Source organism: Tiliqua scincoides, chromosome 3 (assembly GCF_035046505.1).
Source record: "Tiliqua scincoides isolate rTilSci1 chromosome 3, rTilSci1.hap2, whole genome shotgun sequence".
Lineage (NCBI taxonomy): Eukaryota > Metazoa > Chordata > Lepidosauria > Squamata > Scincidae > Tiliqua > Tiliqua scincoides.
The window spans coordinates 36092116-36113594 of record NC_089823.1 but is presented as its reverse complement, the minus strand read 5'-3'; the positions used below and the strand labels follow the sequence as shown (position 1 = coordinate 36113594).

Here is a 21479-nt window from a genome sequence, read left to right as displayed (position 1 = left end):
GTACAAGTTGAACCCTGGTAATCTATTTTAAAAATGGTTACTTGTTTCAAACCTTTCCATTACAGAAATTCCCAATGTCACACACCCTGCAGGGTAACAAGAGAAATGGGTTGCCTAGTTCATATCCTTGCTGCTGAGTGCACCAACTGTCAATATCAATGGAGAATTGCCCACAATAACATGCCTGGAAGGTTCAGGTTGTGATTTGGATCTGGCTTGCAATTTAGAAGAGCAGAATCCATGTATTGACCCTGTCCAGGAACTAGCACAGTACAGATCTTAACTGACTTTAGGAAATAAATAACTTTTGTTCCAGTGTCTCTTTTAATATTGGATTGTACATTTCACCTGCAGAGAGAGGCTCTCTTTGCAAGAACATTCTAGCATTTCGATTAGCTAAGAATGCCTAGTAATTGCATCCTAGATCTGCAGGAAACAGCAGACTTGGTTTCTGCTTGCCACGCGTGTTTACGTTTTTCTTTTTAATAATCAGTGTGTCCCGATGCACATCAACTGATCTTTGTAAATGACGGTCACGTAGAAATATTCCCCAGATTGATCTAGGAGCAAGCCCCAATTACAAATACTCTGCAAGATCCAGTCAGCACTAAAATGACTCTGTCTTAAAGGGCATCTAAGTTCTTTCTGGTAAAATCATCAGGGCCAAACTGCAAACAGCAAACACAAACATTTGACCTCTAACAAAATACACAGTCAGACATTTACAAACTATTTATCTTTGTGTTCTGTAGTGGAAGAAATCATAAAAATGTACATAAGACTGTTTCCCCACTTCAGCTCAACAGACTGTTTCCCCATTTCAACCTATCAGACAAGAATTTAGGGTCATCAAAGAAAGCATTGGTAGGATGTTTCGGACAAGCAAAACACTGCATTTTTTCCACCAGTGCATAGTTAATTGGTGGAATTCATTGCCATAAAATACAATGAGAACTACTACCTTAAGCAATGTAAAAAAAAGAGAAACTAATTGTCTATCCATGGTTAGTATTTCTATTTTTGTTTTCAGTTGTAAATAACACCCAAATTTTCACAGGGGGGGGGGGAGAAATTTCACTGAGTATTCAACATAAAAAATGAGTTTTTAATATTTTTCTTAGGAGAGCTTCTCAGGTGACTATGCGACAGCAGATTTTTCTCTTCCACCTTTGAGACCACCAGGAAAACCATCAATGGTCAATGTGCATCTTCCACCAGTGAAAATACCAGCAAGACTAGCACCTTCCTCAATCACAGCAGCTGCTCCCTCCCATCCAATCAGAAGTTTAAGCAAACATGCATCATCATCTTGCCCAATGACAAATCCTACTTTTCTCCCTCCATTGAACCTTTCAGGCAACAAAATAGCAGGAAAAAGCCATCCTCTCCCTCCACTGATTGCTGCAGCCAAACAAACAGAAGCACCATTTCAGGTGAGTGACCCAGATTCAGTAATGTCAATATCAACAACTACCTGTTTGTTTTGTTTCCAAGTTGGTCTGCTGGACAAACCAGCAATCACCAGATACGCATTTTTTTCATATTCATTATCTTCAGAGAACAAAAATCTGATAGGTTTTTACAGAAAAGCAACATTAGAAATGCTTTTATAATGAGTGGTATAATCCACTACACAGTTAAGCCCCTTTGGTGCACTCTGATCCTAAACATGTTTACCCAGGATAAAACAGTTTATAATCCACTAGTAAGATTACTAGGATTGCAACTCTGGTAATGATGCTATACTTTTAAATTAGAATGGAAAAAAAATCATAAGGTAATATTTTTGCTGAAACTAAAAAGTCAATTACAAAATTTTACTTATGAGACACCTTTACATTACCAGATGAAACAGACAACTCAGAAGCAGCTACAGTTGCTGCACCTCCTTTTATCTGTTTCTACCCCTTGCTCTTTCTGCCTCCCTCCACCATCTGCTGCATTGTGTACTACAGAAGGCAGGAAAGACCAACCAACCAGGTGAAAGACAGTGCCATTGCCCAGTTAAGTTCCCACCTGCTGGGAATTTAAAGGTACAGTGTGACTTTCCAGGTTCCAATCTGGCAACCCATCAACAATGTATGGAGGCCAACCAGGGATTCAATAAGCTTTCTGTTGTCCTTGCCTACCAAGAAATGTTAGTAAAAAGGGAGCTTGGCCTGCTGGGCCAAAATGCATCACTTTGGGCCCAATCCTATCAAATTTTTCAGCCCCAATCCTCTTGTAATGCAACCTCAAGGTAACCTCAAGGTAAGGGGAGGAAAATGTTCCCTTACCTTGAGGAGGCCTCCATGACTGTTCCCCCACTTCAAGATGCAGGCTGCATCAGTACTCGAAAATTTGATAGGATTGGGCTCTTTGTTGGTTTTGTTTAGCTTGATGAATCACAATGTGTGCAGATAACACTTCAATATAACTCCCATTGCAATCAGTGGGTTGTATTCAACCCTGCATGTATGCAGCAGCATAGCCAGAAGGTGTGCTAGCCTAGGCCATGTGTGGCTTTCCTAGGCCTCAGAATATCCTTCAAAATAGGGAGGGTAGGGCCCCAGCAGTCATGGTGGAGGCAGCATTTCTGCCACTGAAGGTATGCTGCCCAGGATTCTGTGACAACCCCCCTCTGCATCTATGCAGTCCTATGCTTACTCAAAAGTAATCCTACTGCAGTTATTAGGTTTTACTCCAAGGTAACACTGTAGCAAACTTTTTTGAGGCCCTAGAGTTAGGGTTCCCAACCTGTGGTCTGTGGACCCCACCAGATGGTTCATGTCCTCTCTGGTGAAAAGAAAGAAAAAACACACTCCTGCTTTCCAGGAAGGAAAAAAGCCTCTGCAGCACCAGCAGCCAATCAGAGCATATCAGAGTCGATTAGAACCAATCAGAGCAGACTGTTTCTCACCTCTCCTGCCTGTCCCTCCGCCTCCAACTCCCTCCCTCCTTGTGTATGAGCGCCCAGACAAGCAAGAAAGCGAAGCGCAGGCGTACTGCAAGGTGTGTGCATTTCTGCAGCCTCGTGCTGCAGCTGCATCTAGAGAAGAAGTGCTATGCCACCACCTCCATTCCTCCTCGACCCCACGCCTTCAGGTGAGCCCTGGCAGCCCAGTTTTTCAGGAGTCAGGGAAGACCCTTTGGGGAGGGGGTGAGGCTGAGGAAGAGGAGTGGGAGTAATGAAGAGGAGAAGGATGATCCCAAAGGCATCGCTGGCTGGAGGGGGGCCTCTGGGTTCTGGATGTGCTTTCCCCAGGAATTGGGACTGCAGCTGGTCAGAGAACATGGAGGAAGGGAGTTGGAAGTGGTGTGGCAGCAGGGGAGAAAATGGTATGCTCAAGCTTGAATCACATTCATTAGGCATGTGCGAGTGCCCAGACAAGCTTGAAGGGGAAGCCACAGGGCCGAGGGAGGATTGGGGCCCACTGGCACGTTGTAAGGTGGGTGCCTGTGTGTGTGTTTGTGATGGGCTTCAGACCGCAGGCACCTCTGGTTGGCTGCAGCTGCAGCTGGAGCAGAGGTGCCACCACCTGCATTTGTCCACCTGAGCCTTCAGGTGAGCCTGAAGGTTTCCTAGGAGTCAGTTGAGACTCCAGCCAGCCTGGGAAGATCCTTTTTGCCTGGGAGGAGGATGAGGATGAGTGGGAGCCAGAAGCTGCTAGCAAAGGCATTGCTGGCTGGGCAGTGGGGAGCACTCCAGCAATGCCTTTGCGAGCAGCTTCTGGCTCCCACTCATCCTCATCCTCCTCCCAGGCAAAAAGGATCTTCCCAGGCTGGCTGGAGTCTCAGCTGCCCAGCCAGCAATGCCTTTATAAATGCCAAGGGGTATGGCTGACCCCTTGTCTCAACTGACTCCTAGGAAACCTTCAGGCTAATCAAATGTCCATGTATAAATGTGCACTTAAAAAAAACTGAATATCCAGAGCACATTATTAAACTAGTGTTTCTTCATGCAGGAGTTCATTGATTCTTTTATTGCAGCTGGGTTGTAACCCAAGAAAGCAATAATTATGCACAGTAGTAATCAAGAGGATAAATTAGTAGTGATTAATTCAAATCCCATTACTGAATCCTTAATCCCATATGATTGAGGCTGAAATCCTATACAGCAGTGGTTCCAAAACTGTGGGTCTGGGACAAACCCTAATTTGTATAGGGTTGCGAAACTGACAGAACAGATTAGGCTGTGTGCATAAAGGATTAAACAAACTGCTACTGGAGAGGGGTTACACTGCTGCCCATTCACCATTACAGCCTATGGGATTAAGGATTCAGTAATGGGATTTGGATTTCATGCAGCTCAGTGACGATGATCTCTTTGCAGCATTTTAGGACTTCAGCAGGGATGCTGTCTTTTCCAGGTGCCTTGCCAAAGGCAAGGGAGTCCAGGGCCACGTGAAGTTCTTCTAGGGTTGGTTCACTGTCAAGCTCTTCCAGCACAGGCAGGCACTCAATGTTGTTCAGTGCTTCTTCGGTGACTACATTTTCTCTGGAATATAGCTCAGAGTAGTGCTGCACCCAGCGTTCCATCTGCTGCGCCCGATCCTGGATGACCTCGCCTGTGGCAGACTTCAGAGGGGCAATTTTCTTCTGTGTTGGACCTAGGGCCTGCTTGATACCATCATACATCCCCTTGATGTTGCCCGTGTCAGCTGCTATCTGTATCTCGGAACAGAGCTGGAGCCAGTAGTCGTTAGCACATCTCCTGGCAGTCTGTTGGACTTTGCTGCGAGCAGTTCGGAGGACCTGCAGGTTGCGCTCACTGGGACAGGCCTTGTATGCTGCTTGAGCTCTCCTCTTTTCCTCAATGACTGGTGTCAACTCCTCAGAGTGGGCTTCAAACCAGTCTGCCGCCTTGTTGGTCTTCTCTGTCCTCTGTCTCTGCTCTGTCTCTGCTGGAGAGAAGGTGGAGAGAAGGTGGAGTACCTCAAGACATGAGGGATGCAAACATCATCACGCTGTACAAGAACAAAGGTGACGGGGGTGACTGCAACAACTACCGCGGCATCTCTCTCCTTAGCGTTGTAGGAAAGCTGTTTGCCCAAGTTGTACTAAAGAGGCTCCAGGTACTTGCAGAGAGCGTCTATCCAGAATCGCAGTGTGGATTCCGAGCCAACAGGTCCACCACTGATATGGTATTCTCCCTTAGACAACTGCAGGAGAAATGCAGGGAACAACGACAGCCACTCTTTATAGCCTTCATAGATCTCACAAAGGCTTTCGACCTGGTCAGCAGAGACGGCCTCTTCAAGATTCTCCCCAAGATTGGATGTCCACCCAGGCTCCTCAGCATCATCAGATCTTTCCACAAGGACATGAAGGGCACTGTTGTCTTCGATGGCTCCACATCAGACCCTTTTGACATCCGAAGCGGAGTGAAGCAGGGCTGTGTTCTTGCACCAACCTTGTTTGGGATTTTCTTCGCTGTCCTGCTGAAGCAGGCCTTTGGAACTGCAACAGAAGGCATCTATCTCCGGACCAGATCAGACGGAAAGCTCTTCAACCTCTCCAGACTGAGAGCAAAATCCAAAGTCCAGCTGAAATGTCTGCGTGACTTCCTCTTTGCCGACGATGCAGCTGTCACTACCCACTCTGCCAAAGATCTCCAGCAGCTCATGGATCGTTTTAGCAAGGCCTGCCAAGATTTTGGACTGACAATCAGCCTGAAGAAAACACAGGTCATGGTTCAGGATGTGGACTCACCTCCCTGCATTACAATCTCTGAGCATGAACTGGAGGTTGTCCATGACTTTGTGTACCTTGGCTCAACGATCTCCGACACTCATTCTCTCGATACCGAGCTAAACAAGCGCATCGGTAAAGCAGCTACCACGTTTTCCAGACTCACAAAGAGAGTCTGGTTCAACAAGAAGCTGACGGAACATACCAAGATCCAGGTCTACAGAGCTTGCGTCCTGAGTACACTTCTGTACTGCAGCGAGTCATGGACTCTTCGCTCACAACAGGAGAGGAAACTGAGCGCTTTCCACATGCGCTGCCTCCGACGCATCCTCGGCATCACCTGGCAGGACAAAGTTCCAAACAACACAGTCCTGGAACGTGCTGGAATCCCTAGCATGTATTCACTGCTGAAACAGAGACGCCTGCGTTGGCTTGGTCATGTCGTGAGAATGGATGATGGCCGGATCCCAAAGGATCTCCTCTATGGAGAACTCGTGCAAGGAAAGCGCCATACAGGTAGACCACAGCTGCGATACAAGGACATCTGCAAGAGGGATCTGAAGGCCTTAGGGATGGACCTCAACAAGTGGGAAACCCTGGCCTCTGAGCGGCCCACTTGGAGGCAGGCTGTGCAGCATGGCCTTTCCCAGTTTGAAGAGACACTTTGCCAACAGTCTGAGGCTAAGAGGCAAAGAAGGAAGGCCCATAGCCAGGGAGACAGACCAGGGACAGACTGCACTTGCTCCCGGTGTGGAAGGGATTGTCACTCCCGGATTGGCCTTTTCAGCCACACTAGACGCTGTGCCAGAACCACCTTTCAGAGCGCGATACCATAGTCTTTCGAGACTGAAGGTTGCCAATACAAATGGGATTTGAATTAATCACTACTAATTTATCCTCTTGATTACTACTGTGCCCAATTATTACTAATTAAGTGCACATTTATACATGGACATTTGATTATATGTGTATACAGGATGGTATGTTTATTTATTTTCCACTTTTGGTCAAGATTAGTTTCCAAAGCGGTTTACAGTTACAGTTCACACAAAAAGTGCCTTCCATCAACCATGTATAGTACATACATTCACCCCTGCCTCCAGGAGTGTAAGCATTCCAGCTGTACCCATGAGTCAGCTCCACTTGGTGCAGAAGAGAGCAGCCAAAATGATTACTTGGCTTGGGGCACTTCCCTCATGAGGAAAAGCTACAGTGTTTGGGGATCTTCAGTTTACAAAAGAGGCGCCTGAGGTGGGACATGATTGAGACATACAAAATTATGCATGGAAAGGATAGAGTGGATAGAGAGACACTCTTTTCCGTCTCACATAACATGAGAACCAGAACCAACTAAAATTATTGGGAGGGATAGGACAGACAAAAAAAAATTTTTTTACCCAGCATGTAAGTGATCTGTGGAACTCGTTGACACAGGATGTGGTGATGGCGTCTGTCTTGGAAGCCTTTAAAAGGGAAGTGGACAGATTCCTGGAGGAAGAGCCCATCGCGAGTTACAAGTCTGTGGAACTCCCTGCCACAGGATGTGGGCATGGCATCTGTCCTAGATGCCTTTGAAAGGAGACTGGACTTTTCTGGAGGAAAAGTACATCACAGGTTAAAAGTCTGTGGAACTCCTTGCCACAGGATGATGGTGTCTGGCCAGGATGCCTTTAAAAGGTGGGGCTGGAGAGAGTTCTGGAGGAAAAGTCCATCACGGATTACAAGTCTGTGGAACTCCTGGTCACAGGATGTGAGGATGTTGTCTGGCCTGGATGCCTTTAAAAGGGGACCAGAAAGAGATCTGGAGGAAAACTTCATCACAGGTTACAATTCTGTGGAACTCCCTGCCTCAGGATGTGGTGATGGCATCTGGCCTGGGTGCCTTTGAAAGGGGACTGGAGAGAGTGCTGGAGGAAGAGGCCATCACGGGTTAAAGCCAGGATATGAACACCTCCTGGTCCCTCCTGGGAGGCCTCTGCGTGCAGGCCTCCTGTTGCGCTGCGCACTGCCTGAGGCGCCTGCTGGCCACTGGGAGGTGCAGGAGGCTGGACTAGAGGACCCCTTGGCCTGGTCCAGCGGCTCTTCTCACGTTCCACTGGAGCCCGCACCGCCTTCGGCCGGCAGGTGGCGCCGCCCGCCTTGCTCTCGCGCGCTCACTGCCCGCGTTCCGGGAGCGCGCCGCCCTCTCCGCTCCCTCCGGTAGGCGTCGCTGCAGCGCGGCGCAGGGCTTGCGAGCGGGAGGGTGCGGGCCGGGCGGAAGCCTTCGCGGCCCGCTGCCGTCAGGCTCCTGGTTTCCGCTGACCCTTTTCCCTTTCGCTGCCTGGGCTGCCGCAGGGGGAGCTGCGAGGCGGGCGGGAGCATGGCCGCCTCGAAGCCCGTGGAGGCCGGCGGCGGCGCGGGTGGCAGCGCGGCGGGGCCGGGGCTGCCGCGCTGGCAGGTGGCGCTGGCCATCGGGGCGCCGCTGCTGCTCGGAGCCGGCGCCCTGTACCTGTGGGGTCGGCGGAGGCGCGCCACGCGGGGCAAAGGGGCGAGCGAGAGGAAGACGCCTGAGGGGAGGGCCAGCCCGGGGCCCTCCGACGGCGCTGGGGGTGACCACGCCGACGGCGGGGACCAGACGGTGAGGGAAGGCGGGCAGCGCGCGGGACGGAGGCGCGCCTCAGGGCTGAGCCGTTGGCCGTGGCGAGTATGCGCCACAGCCGTTAGGCTGCAATGGAACGTTGCAGAGGCCGCGTGCCGTAGGGCTGTGCTCACGCCAGGGTGTCTCTGAAGGGGCGGAGCCTGTGTTGGGGGGGCCACGCTGTGAGCACTGCCTTCACTCCAGAGCCCAGGTCAACCAGGCGGGTAGGCCTGGGCTCTGGGTTGAACCTAAGCGTCTGACGCCAAGGGCTTGCTGGGCGGGCAGACCTGGGCCCTCAACCTGACTTGGAGCCCAGAGCTACCTGCCTCTGTGGCCAAGGTTTGCTGTGCTAGTAGACCTGGGCTCCCACCCGTACTTTGGAGCCCAGATCTACTTGTAGGGTGGGCCTGGGCTCCTGGCTGTGCTTGGGCTGCTTAACTTGTCCGTTAAGCAGCTTCTTGTGGAGTCCCTGCACATTGCAGGACCCAATCCTTGAGTGAGTAGTTGGCTCACGGTGGAACACTGACTGGGCTTGGTATCCCTTGAGAACTGGGTAAACTCTCCTTGAGGGCTCCCTTCAGCTGCTGGAGAACCCTGGAAGGCCACTGATAGACTGCCTTTCAGGAAAGCTTTTCAACCAGTATTGACAAACCCCAGTGTTTCAGGAGGCAACTTGAAAACCACTGGCCTAGAGGTTGGTAACATGTCTGCACAATCTGTAGCCTGATTTTAGCATTGCTTTCAGCGTTGCTTTAAGGATTCAGTCTTAGGCACCCTTATGGGGAAGTAAGCACCTTTGAAACTGGTAGAGATTTTAGATAGGATAGGAGTAGTGTCTGAGGGCAGAAAAAAAATTATAGTGAATTCTACTGAAATGAGTTAATTTGTTCTCCATTCAAGCTTGAATGGCATAGTTTTTAAACTTAGAGCCATTACTAATCCAGGACCAAGGGAACCTTCAGCCAAGGTGAACTTGATAAAATGATTCAGGCTCTGCCTGGGGAAGGCAGAAAGCTTCTCAGCAGAGGTTGCTTTCAAATAAACAATCTCTCTTATCTGTGAGAGGATTTTGCCACATCCAAAATGGCAAGTGTAATCTACTTTTATCCACCTGGAAGTTATGGGTTCTCAGGCCTATACAGGCTCCTGTCAGATGTGTCCTTAAGGAAAGAGCAGGCATATGTTGATTTCAAATGGCATGGGTTAGAGGAACCTTTGGGTCCCATCTTTAAATTCTCTTAGCTGCACCATCTACAGTGTAGAAGCATAAAAAGGTGTGAGTATGTGTACATTACAGCTTCAAGTCATCCCTTATGCACAAGAACTGTGCTGGCTTCTTGGTTATTCAACTGAATATGATTGGATTTATGGAGTTGGTGTCAGTATTGTTAAAGATGTGTTGGCTCAGCTGGTTTTAAAGAAATAACCCATACACAGTGGAATTGGAACTATTTGTGTGGTAAGAGCTTGAGATTGGAATTGGATAGCTAACAGTTACGGCAGGCATGCAGATCATTCATTTGTTGCATGTAGTAGCTTAAAATTATCCCTCAATCAAAACCCCATTGGTGTTAAGTTACAAGTGTGCTGCTTTTATTCTTTTTCCCTTGATCTTTTAAAGAACGACATTCTTCTAAGATTTAAAAGAAGCTGAAGCTGACTGTGCAGTGCCAATCGTACAGTCCTTTTTAACACAGACCTGCACCATAGAGGCTTGTTTTTAAGGGTTTCTCAAACTATGATCTTTATGTGTCAGGAAGGTCTAATGCAGGGTGGTCTTTTCTCATTGCAGCTTCACAGTTCCAGGGGTCTAAGATGGCAAGGGAAAAAATTCTTGCTGGCCCCTTAACTACTGCAGTTCAATGTGCCTGGAATCTGAGATGGTTTGAATCTGGGGAGGGGGTAAGGAGTGTGGAGTAGGGTTCCAAGAGAAGCAGTGCATTTGGTGTGTGAGAGGGAAGGAAGGGTGGGCAACTATCCTTTCCTGAATTATCTTCTTTATGGGCAAAGTGGATAGTGTTAACAAAGAAACAACATTGCCAGTCAGGTTAGTTCTGAAACTAGGTGCAGTGCTACACCACCTTATGTGATTGTATCTTAACTCTGAACATTCCTGTAGATTCTCCGTTCTGAAGAACTGGGAATCTGTAGGAATGCTCAAGGTTAAAATTTGAGTTTTCCTTCTAAAGAATCTGTTCATAATACAAAGTAGGCTGGCTTCTTTTCTCCAGTATTGATAATATATTGGAAAAGAAGAGTGTTATTGGGTAACTTCCAGTAATTTTATTTTTAAAAGAGTTAAAGAAAACCTAGGTTGTTTTACTGTAATTCAGAATACAGTAGCTTTAGTATAGAGTAGACCACCATGATTTGAAACCCTGTGTTGTTGTTTCTGAATTAGAGACACACTTTATTTTTATTTTCAAAAGCATATATAGATGCATTCTTGATCATTTCTTGAACTAATATTAAGGCATTCTCCTTACAACTGCAGATAGACTCCTTTCATATGGCTACCCAGTGAAATCCTGCCTACCCCACCAGGGATGTGGTTGTCCTTTCCTGGCAGCAGTAATGCTGCAGGGATTGCCCTGCTTCTCTGAAATATAGTACAGTACTGGCCATTTCGGTGCACTTGCTTAAGTCAGGAAGATGTCACTGCCCACACGCTATTAGTCTGTTCTGCCTTAACACTAGGGAGAAGCATAGCACAACGATTACTTAGATTTTCAAAGCATACTTCATGAATGGCACAAAATTTAGGTATCTGTGCCCTGTGCAAATCATATTAGAGAATTAGTGTAAACTTACGGTTAACCAGAAGTATCCTGCTGCAGTCTTAATTTAATGTAAAAACAGACATTTTACTGCAGTATCGGTAAGTATTCATCAAAGGGAAAATTTATAATCTCTGATTTCCGAGGTTCAGATGTCCTTGGATAGGGAGAACATAATATCTCTTGTCAACTGCAGATGTTGACATTTTGATTCTAGCATGAACATGTACGTACTTTTGTGCACTTGATGAGCACCATTCATATTGTGCCATGAACATCAGTTATCTGAAGCCGTGGATTAGTGGTTTAAACAATACTTAAGTATAAAGGAGTTTATTCTTATAGAGAGATAATGGTTTGCTGCACAGCTTTACTTTTACTGCTGTGTCATGCAACTGTGTCATGTTAAATTAGTCTCTGAATGAATTCTGTACTTTACACCATCTGAAAATCTCTCTGAAATTTGAATGCCTTTGTTCTCTTATCAACATGATGTCTCCTTACTAAATGTTCATTCTCAAGAATTACAGTATTCACATCAGAACTTCCCATACCAGATTTACAGCACAATCCACTGCATGCTTACTCAGAAATAAATTTTGCTGTGTTCAATGTTACTTCTTCCCCTAGTGTGTTTAGGATTGCCATCTTAATCAAACAGGTATACTTTGACATCAAATAATGTTATGAGTAGCTGTCTATTTTTTTTCATTAAAAACGGGACATGATAAAGTCATTTTTATTGCTACTTGATTTATTCTACAGGTATCCCCTGGTATCCATACATCAGGTTATCTGTGGCCCCCTGCACACCATTAACTTTGTTTATGTTGATTACATTCCCCCAAAATGATAGTGTCTTGCTTGAACAAACATTAAAAGTAGAGGTGTTCTAAAATGGGGTTTTTTTGCAGATTTTGTTTTTTAACTAAAAAGAGAAGTGTAGAAAGTAGTGTTGTTGTTTTTTTCAAAATTGTTATATTTATAAATTGTTATTGCTGTAAAATTGTACTAGATGGCTGATATAGGTTGTATAGTGTCAGTCAATACAGCTACAGGCATTTCCACACATTTAGGATAAGTTATCACGTAACTATGGGGCTAAAATCGTGTTGAATCACGGCACTTTGCATTCACCAAAAAAACCCCAACACCTCTAGATAGAAGCAAAATGTTTATAGCAAAACAAGCAGCCTCCAGCCTAGAAGGGAAATTAAAAATGAACAGGAAGCAAACATTCGCTGAACATTCGCTTTTAGTTGCTCATCTAGCCTTCAGGCTGCTTGCCTGTTGTCTTGCTCTAAGTTTTTTGCTTATTGCATTTGTTCAAGCAAGACACCTCATTGCTTTGGGATAATGTAATCATTATAAACAAAAGTAATGGACTAGGGGAGTTGTGAAGTTAGAGTTTCCCCTTATTTGCAGTTTCTGGTTTTCGGGTGGGGGGGCATACGACATATCTCCTGTGGATACCAGGGGAAGCCTTTGTGTGCAAAATCTTATCAGTGTTTTTGTATTAAGGCGTGGAAGACGTCCAAGGTTCTTAAGTAATCCAGCCATCCAGAAAATGAATGCTGGCTCCTAGAAACTTAAAATGTTTTCCCGTTAAAGATTTTTTAAATTGCAAGATAATCTAAATCAATGGTCTTCAACCTTTTCCATACCACTGCTCCTCAGAAATAAATAAAATATGGGGCTGGGGACCCACTGTTGATCCTGCCCCCCCTAGGACCCTATCCGCCCTCCCCCATCGCCACTCTCCTGGCAAAGAGGGGGAAAGTGCATTTTTTCTCTTCCCTCTCCTTCCAAGGCTCCTTTTAATTACTATGCAACTCTTTTCTATGCAAATTCATGCACTGCACGGGCTTGTTCCCCTTTTAGGCTATTGGGGGGAGAGGACAGTCTTCCCATACAGCATGCCACCATAAGATGAAGACAACATGCTCAACATATGCAACATTTTGTGCAGGCAGCGTGTGCTGTACTCTGGGGGACCTTTTGCTAGCTAAAAAGCAAAGCTAAGATCTTGTTGAGGATGCAGTCCTGGAAGCACAAATCCCGCTAAACTCCGTTAGACTTCCTTCTGAGTAAACTTGCATAGGCTTGTCTCTGAGGAGACATGTGGTGGCTATTGGGCTTTTCATTGCCCCTGTTCTATGGTCCCTGTCATTAACTAAAGGCATTTCCTAAGGAGCCCCATCCTTTTAAAGTGTTTACCTGGGAGCCTTCTCTCCCTAGCAGACACATTCCTCTGCATTCTGTATGTGCTAGCCAGCCCCAAGCATATTTCTTCCCACTGTTGGAGGGAGGGGTGGAAACACTTAGGAAAACACTTGGCTTTCAAGCTGTCAGTAGCTAAGGATTCCCAGGCTGAAACACAGACACATTCACTCCCTCCCACAGAGACAAGAGAAAGAGGCAGCAGTGATGAAGATAGCTACCATGCAGGCACCTGACTGCCAGAGGGCTTTATCATTCTGCAAATCTGACTATTTGCACCTTGTACCTTGTATCTAGTTCCCTAGAGTGGATAGCCAGTAGGGCTTGAGAGAGATGCCAAACTTCTCACACTTCACCAGCTGGACTTGGCTCCTGGGGGGGGGGGGGGTTGGGTTGGGGTGTCTGATCTGCAGGGCTGAAGCAGGGCTCTGCTGCTGTGTCAGTATATGCTAGCAGAGTCAGGCCAGTGGAGAGGATCTGGGGACAGTGGGGGGGAGGGCAGAATGGGGTCATTGCATAGTGGAAGAGGTTGGGCCAGTAGGAGGACTGGGCTTGGGGGAGGGCGGGACTAGCATCCAAAACTTAGACTGGATCCTAACTCCCCTCCTGAGCAGCCTGGCCTTATACTGGGCCTCTCAGATCTGCTCCACTTCTTTAGGTGGCACAGATCCGAGTAGCCCCATGGGGTAGCTACCTCTTGAACGGGATAAGGGGAATGAATTCTCCTTATTCCAAATTGCACTGCAACTCAGCCCAGCCCTACTCTGGAGACAGCACAGGCCAACTTGCCAGTCTGTTCCAGGGCATGTTAGGATTGGGTTGTAAGTGTTACAAGGTTGTTTGGTTAACTTTTAATCCCTACTGTGGCAAGATTTTTATGAATAGCAAGTACAGTTTGTGTCTTATCTGCTAGGGTTCTGTTCCAGAACCCCTAGTGGATAAAAAAAATCAGTGGATAAAAAAACAGGAAAAATAGATTTAAAGACCCACTTCTGGGTTTCTTGCCCCTCCATTGCTCCTAATGTAATAAGGCTGTGCCTCACCAAATGCAGAGGTTTGATTCTGGAACTCCTTGCTGATACCATAAAATTTGTTAAATAGTTTTTAAAAAATTAAAAAGTGTGTCCATTTACAATTATGGTTTAAAAACAGCTTTTCTTACTGTTGTAGAGAGGCAGTCAGCAATTAGAAATGCAAAGGACCCCTTGCCTTTGCCTGGTTCTGCTGAAGAATGGAATAGTTGCTTGCATGGCTGTCTCTCTACAACAGTAAGAAAAGCAGTTTTTTTTAAACTGTGATTTTAAAGGGGTGCATTTTTCCCCTTCTCCAGGGATCAGCACATTCCTTCTCATTTGCAGTGGCGATTTGTGTTGAGTCAAATCCGTGTATAAAAAATCAGTGTATAACAAGGTTGGACCTGTATTGCTTTTTCCAGAGCCCTCTGGATAAAGCCCAGGCTGCAAAGAACAAAGGCAACAAATACTTCAAGGCTGGGAAGTACGAGCAAGCCATTCAGTGTTATGCTGACGCCATCAGTTTATGCCCCCCTGAGAAGAATGCTGATCTTTCTACTTTCTACCAGAACAGAGCTGCAGCATATGAGCAACTGGTATGGATCTTAAATATCCAAATAGTGTGCATGTGTTTATTTGCAACTTATCTATATCCTACACTGCTTTTCCTTGTATGTGTGGACACTTTATTGGTACTTTATTGGTTCTGACCTCCCAGGCTTCATGTTTCTCATTAATCGTTAGCCACTTTGGACATATTAATGGAAAGGAAATTTTAAAACAAACAAAAAATTATATAGTTCAGTATTCTAATTCAGAAGTGTTGCTTCTGGTCTGCAAATGATTGAAAGGAGACAGCATGTTAAGTTTGTAGTCTAGAAGCACTGAATTTCAGAACTCACCTTGGCATCTCCTAAGATTGCCGCCCTATACAGATTATATAATGCACCCAATTGTCTGATTGTCTTTTAATGGAGGCTTAGATTCTCTGTATAGTAAAGATGACACCAGTTCTAGGAGTGCTTGCAGTGCTTTATAAAGATTTATAAACTCCTACATATGCTTCTGCTGCTTACCTGTTGAGTTACTCTGCCGGTTCAAAATAGCGATTTTCAACCACTGTGCTGTGGCACATTGGTGTGCTGCGAATGGTCCACAGGTCTGCTGCACGAGAGAAGGTGGGAGAAGGTCATTTTATTAATAGGGCCATTGGTGAATGTGAGCCCCCCACCATCAGTGCAGTGTGCCTTGTAATTTTCAAAAAACCACTGGTGTGCCTTGACCTTTTTAGCACCTTGTCAGTGTGCCGTGAGATGAAAAAGCTTGAAAATTGCTGCTATATAATGCAGCTAGAGTTTCTGTTCATTCTTTAATTACTACTTTAAAAACCTAGTAAACCTATAGTTATTTGTACTTGAAAAGCTGTTAAACATACTATTTCTCTTTTCATTTGATATTCGTTAAAACACAGTGAAAGTAAATCACTATCAAGCTGCAAAACCTAGCAAAGTATTGAATCTCAAATCAGAGATGTAGTAGAAATTAAGTGTGTTATGTTAACCGATAAAATGGGATTTCTGGGGAGGGACAAATTCTTGGCAGAGTTTTGTAAGCAAATTAAATTGGTATGGAAATAGGGGGCAGAAATAAGTTGGTTGTATATCCCAAAAAGTTACCTTTACAGCAATTAATATGCTTTCTAAAAATGTTTTGAAGCAATAACATTGGAGTTAGCTTAACAAATCTACGTCTAGTAGGTCTCTTGCAAGCGTGCTCATTTGAAGTGTGATGTTGTTATATTGCTCTTGAAATAAGGGTCTCAAGTCTTTTTTCAACAGTTTTGGAGTAATTTTTCCTGCTTTTTTTAAAAAAAACACATTTCCTTTTGAGCAAACTTTTTCTTTTCACACTGAATTCTGGTTCCAGTGATTGTTCTTATTAGACTTCTGCTATGGTGGAATTAATGTTTCTGTACCCACATGATTTACTTTGTAGAAGTCTTATCAACTTCAGTGAAATTTTAGTAAGATTGCTCCAGAGTAAATTATTGAGGCTGCAGTCCTATGCTTACATGCCGGGAAATAAATCCTACTGAACACAGTGGGTCTATGTTGCTGTGTAAACAAGTTTATGTTTTCACTCTTAGAGACCAATCCAAACCTGCGCTGGAGCAGCCAAGGCAGGAGGCTTGTGCTGCATCCAAAGCAGGTTTGTGGGCAGCAGAAGCTCAGCCAGAGGCAAGGGGAAACTCTTCGCCTTACCCCTTGGTAAGGGCTGCTGGCCCCAATGGGTCTCCTTGGACCTGCGCCATCTCTGGAGGTATCGCAAGTCTGAGGAGAGCAGAGCGGCTTGAAGCCACTCTGTTCTCCGTGGGGACGGGTTGGGATCCATCATAACTGCCAGGTCCCAGCTCCGGCTCCCCGCATGCCCGCCTCCGTGGCTGCCCATCACCTGCCCTCCCCCACCCAGAAACGCCTTCTTCCCTCCTCCTCCCTGCCCCCCAAGCCTATCTTTGCTGCTTGTGCTGGCATGAGTGCGCCAACACAATCGGCTGCAGGGAAGCCGAGGTGGAGGCTTATGCCAGCCTCCGCGGGCCAGCGCTTCTCGGAACGTGGCCTGGCTTCCCTGCGAGGAGGCGTAAACGTGCTTTACAGCATGTTTGCGACCCTCTTATGCCGGCCCAAGAGACTTGGGCCGGCATAAGGCACTGTTTGGATTGCACCCTTAGATTAACTTTAAAATCCTTGGTAATGTTGCCACTGTTAACTTATAGAGCATCATCAATGGGTTTTACAACAGATGACAGCATAGGTCGCTTCTTCGAACAGTTCTTGCCAACCTACAGCCTGTGGACATTATTCGATGTTTGGTGAGAGCCCTTTCCTCCTGTGAGTGGCACTTATTGTTCCGCCATGGTACTGCTTTGTTTTCCATTTGATCTGGGCACAGGGATGCTGTGGGCAGTCATGTCTGCCTAGACCAGGAGTGTCGAACTTGTTTCATACCGAGGGCCAAATAGCATTCATCATGCCTGCTGAGGGCAGGAAGGGCCGGAAGTGATATCATTAAATGCATAACAAAAAATAAGCACTTATTCTCACTTAGGAACTCATTAGCTGCAAATGACAGAAGAGAAAATATGCAAATCTTGATCATATTTCAAGATATGGGAGAGCCCAACTTTCATGTGGGCTGCACTTTCAGCAGTAATACTTATAACCATTTAGTTATTTGATTTTTCTCTGTAAACCGCTCTGTGAACTTTTAGTTGAAAAGCGGTATATAAATACTGTTAATAATTAATAATAATACCTCAGCACTTCTCAGCAGATGAGAGCCTGAGGGCCAGATAAAAAGCGTCCACGGGCCACATCCGGCCCCTGGGTCTTATGTTTGACACTCCTGGCCTAGACGTTGTGCTGCAAAGCCTGCTGGGATGTTGGGCAATAGACTCGCATGCCCAGAGCATCCCTGTGCCTAGATCGAGTGGAAAACAGTTTTCTGTGACTCTTGGATAAGTCACAGGGGGGAGTTTTAAACATAAGGGGTATCTGACTATAATTTTGTCTCATTTTAGCTGAGGCCAGATCCTGAAAAATAACCTACCAGTAATTGTTACCAAAGAACTGTACAGTCTCTAATTAATTAAAAATATAGTAAAAGATCATAAGATACATTTTTATTCTTTATTCTTTATTTTTTAATTCTGGGCTTCACAACCTTTTTGTAAACACTATCAGAGTAAGAGCACTGTAAGCAACATACCAGTAGAACAGTGGTTCCCAGCCTGGGGTACGTGTACCCCCAAGGCACTCGACAGGACCTTTAGGGGTATTTGAAAAAGAATGGAATAATGGCAGAAAAAGGCAGGTAGTGCTCCAGAATGCCTTGCAGGGCCAGCAAGGCAAGAAATGGGGTAGCTAGTTGGCTGTGAAAGCCCTACCAATAGCTAGCTTTGGGTCATCAATTCATGTATGAATCAGTGATTGAAAATCAGCACAGTAAAAAAGCTGAAACATAATATGGAAAGTGATCAGTCACCAATAATTTCTCAAGGCACTTCTGGTGCAAAACAGTGCAAAGGCATACTCTTCTGTTCTTCAAACAAATAAAAAGACAAAATACTGTGATGAATACATGAAGTATAGGTTTTCATATAGAGTTGAGGGCTTATATTAATTACAAATGTTTAGCTAATATGCGGGTACAATTTATGGAAATGGGCTGCGAAGGGGTATGCAAGTGAAAAAAGGTTGGGAACCGCTGCAGGAGAACCATGAATAAAATTCTTCTTTAAGGTGCCTGGTGTGTTGAGCCAGAAGCTCTACATATAACATACAACTTGGAACACATAACTAGTATTGTGCAATTCAATTCACAGTGGAGAGACTAGCAAGAAGGAATGACTGTGAGCAAGTGCAGCTGCACATAGTTGCAACCTTATTTCTCAGAAGTAGACCCATTGTTTTCCATGAGTGTTATTCTTAAGTGCACTAAATTGTAGCCTGGGACTTTGTTTCAAATGGAAACGAGGATGACATCCTGGTGTTTAAGAAACCAGAGCTCTGCCAAGCATTTGCAAAATGGAAAGAGGCCTGCAGCAGGCTGTGCTAAAGAGAAGGAGGCTTGCTTGATTTCAGTGGAAGCCTTGAGCCCTTTTCTTAGGAGGAGAATAAAAGGTTAACTTTGAATGAAGCTTGCTAGGGAGGTTACCTTGGAGATTAACAGCCCTTTAATTATCTCTGCATTGCTTCTCTGGTGCTGGAAAAGCCCTGACCCTTAGCAACCTCAGAGATAAGAGGAGGTGATGATCTAAGCTTGTTTTGTCTGCAGAAATTTCTTGCCCTATAGGGAGTATCTACGATATTTAATGTAGCCATGTAGGCTTAGTTGCAGTAAGATAAAAAAAAAACCAGAGAATTGTGGCAGAAATTAGCTATACTACTACCCTTTTCTTGGGGAAAGTTGTTTTCTTAATCAGTTATTTTTATACCTACAGCAAAAATGGAAAGAGGTGGCACAAGACTGTACAAAGGCAGTTGAGCTGAATCCCAAATATGTGAAAGCTCTCTTCAGGCGTGCAAAGGCACATGAGAAATTAGACAATAAGAAGGAATGTTTAGAAGGTGAGTTCTGTGTACTGAAATGAAATTAGAATTGCTGCCACAAACTTTAGTCTAATATCAGTCTATTTTTCTCTTCCAGTGCTCTTTACAATTCTCATACATTCTTTAGGTTTCTTAACAAAATATTATTGTCCGTGGATTTTTACTAGTTGTTATTTTCAGGCTCCAATATTCTGAATCCTGAACCTTTTAATATCACTAATGACAAATTGACATTTTTATGCTCTTGCTATCAGAAGAGTTTTTTCTATGGATCAGCAAATAATGTTTTAACTATATTCTTTGTAATATAAAAAATTGTTTCACTTAGCTTTTAATTGATGATTTTTAGGGTTGGACCTCCTGTGCCTGTATATTGTTTGCTGCATTTTTGTTTTTCCACAGATGCTATTATTTTTTCACTCCTAGTTATATTATTTGATAAATTGAATTTGCAGACCCCGGTGGTGTTTATATTGCATGTTTGAAATGTTTTTATGACTGTTTTATGAAAATGTTGTAAGTTGCCTTCAGCATTTGCTTTGGCAAAAGAAAGACGGGGTAGAAGTGTGGATTTCAGATATAAATCCAGTAATTATAAAACTGTATATACAGACAATACCCACTGTATATACTGTAAGTAAATTTGTAAATGGAGTGAAATAATTGAATTATACAAATAATTTGAACTTGCACAAATACTGTGACTGGAATTCATAGAGCTTAGTGCACAGTTTCTGCGTAGCTTTTTTTCTTTTTCTAATCATAGTGGTGTTGGTGATCTAGGGAGCTGCAATTCAAAGGATTGCCTCAAAGTCCTTCATATGTCCTTCTTGATCCAGGCCTTTATGTACACAGTAGTTGTTTTGTTTGTCCTATAGTTTTAAAAAGCCTGAGCTACATATTTTTTATTTAGGAGAACTGGGGGGGATACAAAACTGCACTGGAATGGATATACAGATATAAAGGTTAAGAGAACAATCTTGCAAGTGAAAAATAAATTTACAGTTACTGAAAAACTGTAGTGTAGGCCTGCTTTTGTTGATAATAAAGACTACTTTTCACACAAGGAAAGCAAAATTATATGTGGTTAATGTTTTGGGGGGATGTACACCTAGGAAAACATATTTTTGAAATTCTTGATGATAAAACTAGGTCACATTTAGGCTATCTATTCTGGGATATAGTTGTATCTAGTAGCAATTTACAATTTTTTATCCTAGCCTGCTTTTGCATAAACAGAAGTCACTTTTGTTTTGTGTGGCTGTAGGGAGGAGGGTTTTTTGCTGATCTGTATTCATTGGCAGTTCCCCATATTGCATCTCTTCTTGCTCTGATGCGTTCCTTGACTCTCAAGAGTGAATTATGGGGGGCCATGGAGGGGCTGCTGTAGGGACAGGGAAGTTTCCATGCATGAATTGGAATACAAAGATGTATAGTGATTCAGAGATTAATAAACTGACATTTGTACTTAGTATTTAACATATTGAATTTAGATGAAATGGTGGGTGTGTCTGTGTGTGCACGCACACGTTCGTTCTTTCAGTAATCAAATGTTTTTTAACATCAATAAATTAGTAATGTTTTCAATTTTTGTAGATGTCACAGCAGTCTGCATTTTAGAAGGCTTTCAAAATCAGCAAAGTATGTTATTAGCTGATAAAGTTCTTAAACTTCTTGGGAAAGAAAAAGCCAAAGAGAAATATAAGGTAAGACTTATTACAATGAATAAAATATCTTCTGCATTTACAAAAATATGGCCATGCTAATGACTTTAACTCTCAAAGGCACTCCATTAGATGTATCAATAAATACTTCTAAGTAAATACATTCAGTATTGAAGAATAATTTTGTGATAGACAAGAATTCCTAACTTTCAAATGAGTCAAACTTTCGTGACTTTTCATGAGATTCATTTAGGCAGGGTGTCTTAGTGCACGCATACTTATATCTCAAGAAGAAAGTGTCTCCTTGACCTAGCAACTTGGTAATAACAGCATTCACACTAGGCAGACCTTCCTTTGAAGAATATTTCAGGGCACAGTGCATTAGTAGAGAAGGCCCTTTTCCCCATTGC

General features: G+C 44.4%; 1 protein-coding gene across 1 annotated transcript in view; it reads left to right on the top strand.

Moving 5' to 3' along the window:
• Nucleotides 1-7942: 7942 nt before the first annotated feature.
• TOMM70 (translocase of outer mitochondrial membrane 70) overlaps nucleotides 7943-21479 on the top strand; it is a 30226-nt gene continuing 16689 nt past the window's right edge. The window contains exons 1-4 of the mRNA XM_066622674.1: nucleotides 7943-8287; nucleotides 14720-14893; nucleotides 19297-19423; nucleotides 21002-21111. Coding sequence (XP_066478771.1) covers nucleotides 8030-8287; nucleotides 14720-14893; nucleotides 19297-19423; nucleotides 21002-21111 — 669 coding nt within the window. The 5' untranslated portion in view covers nucleotides 7943-8029. The remainder of the gene's footprint in view (nucleotides 8288-14719; nucleotides 14894-19296; nucleotides 19424-21001; nucleotides 21112-21479) is intronic.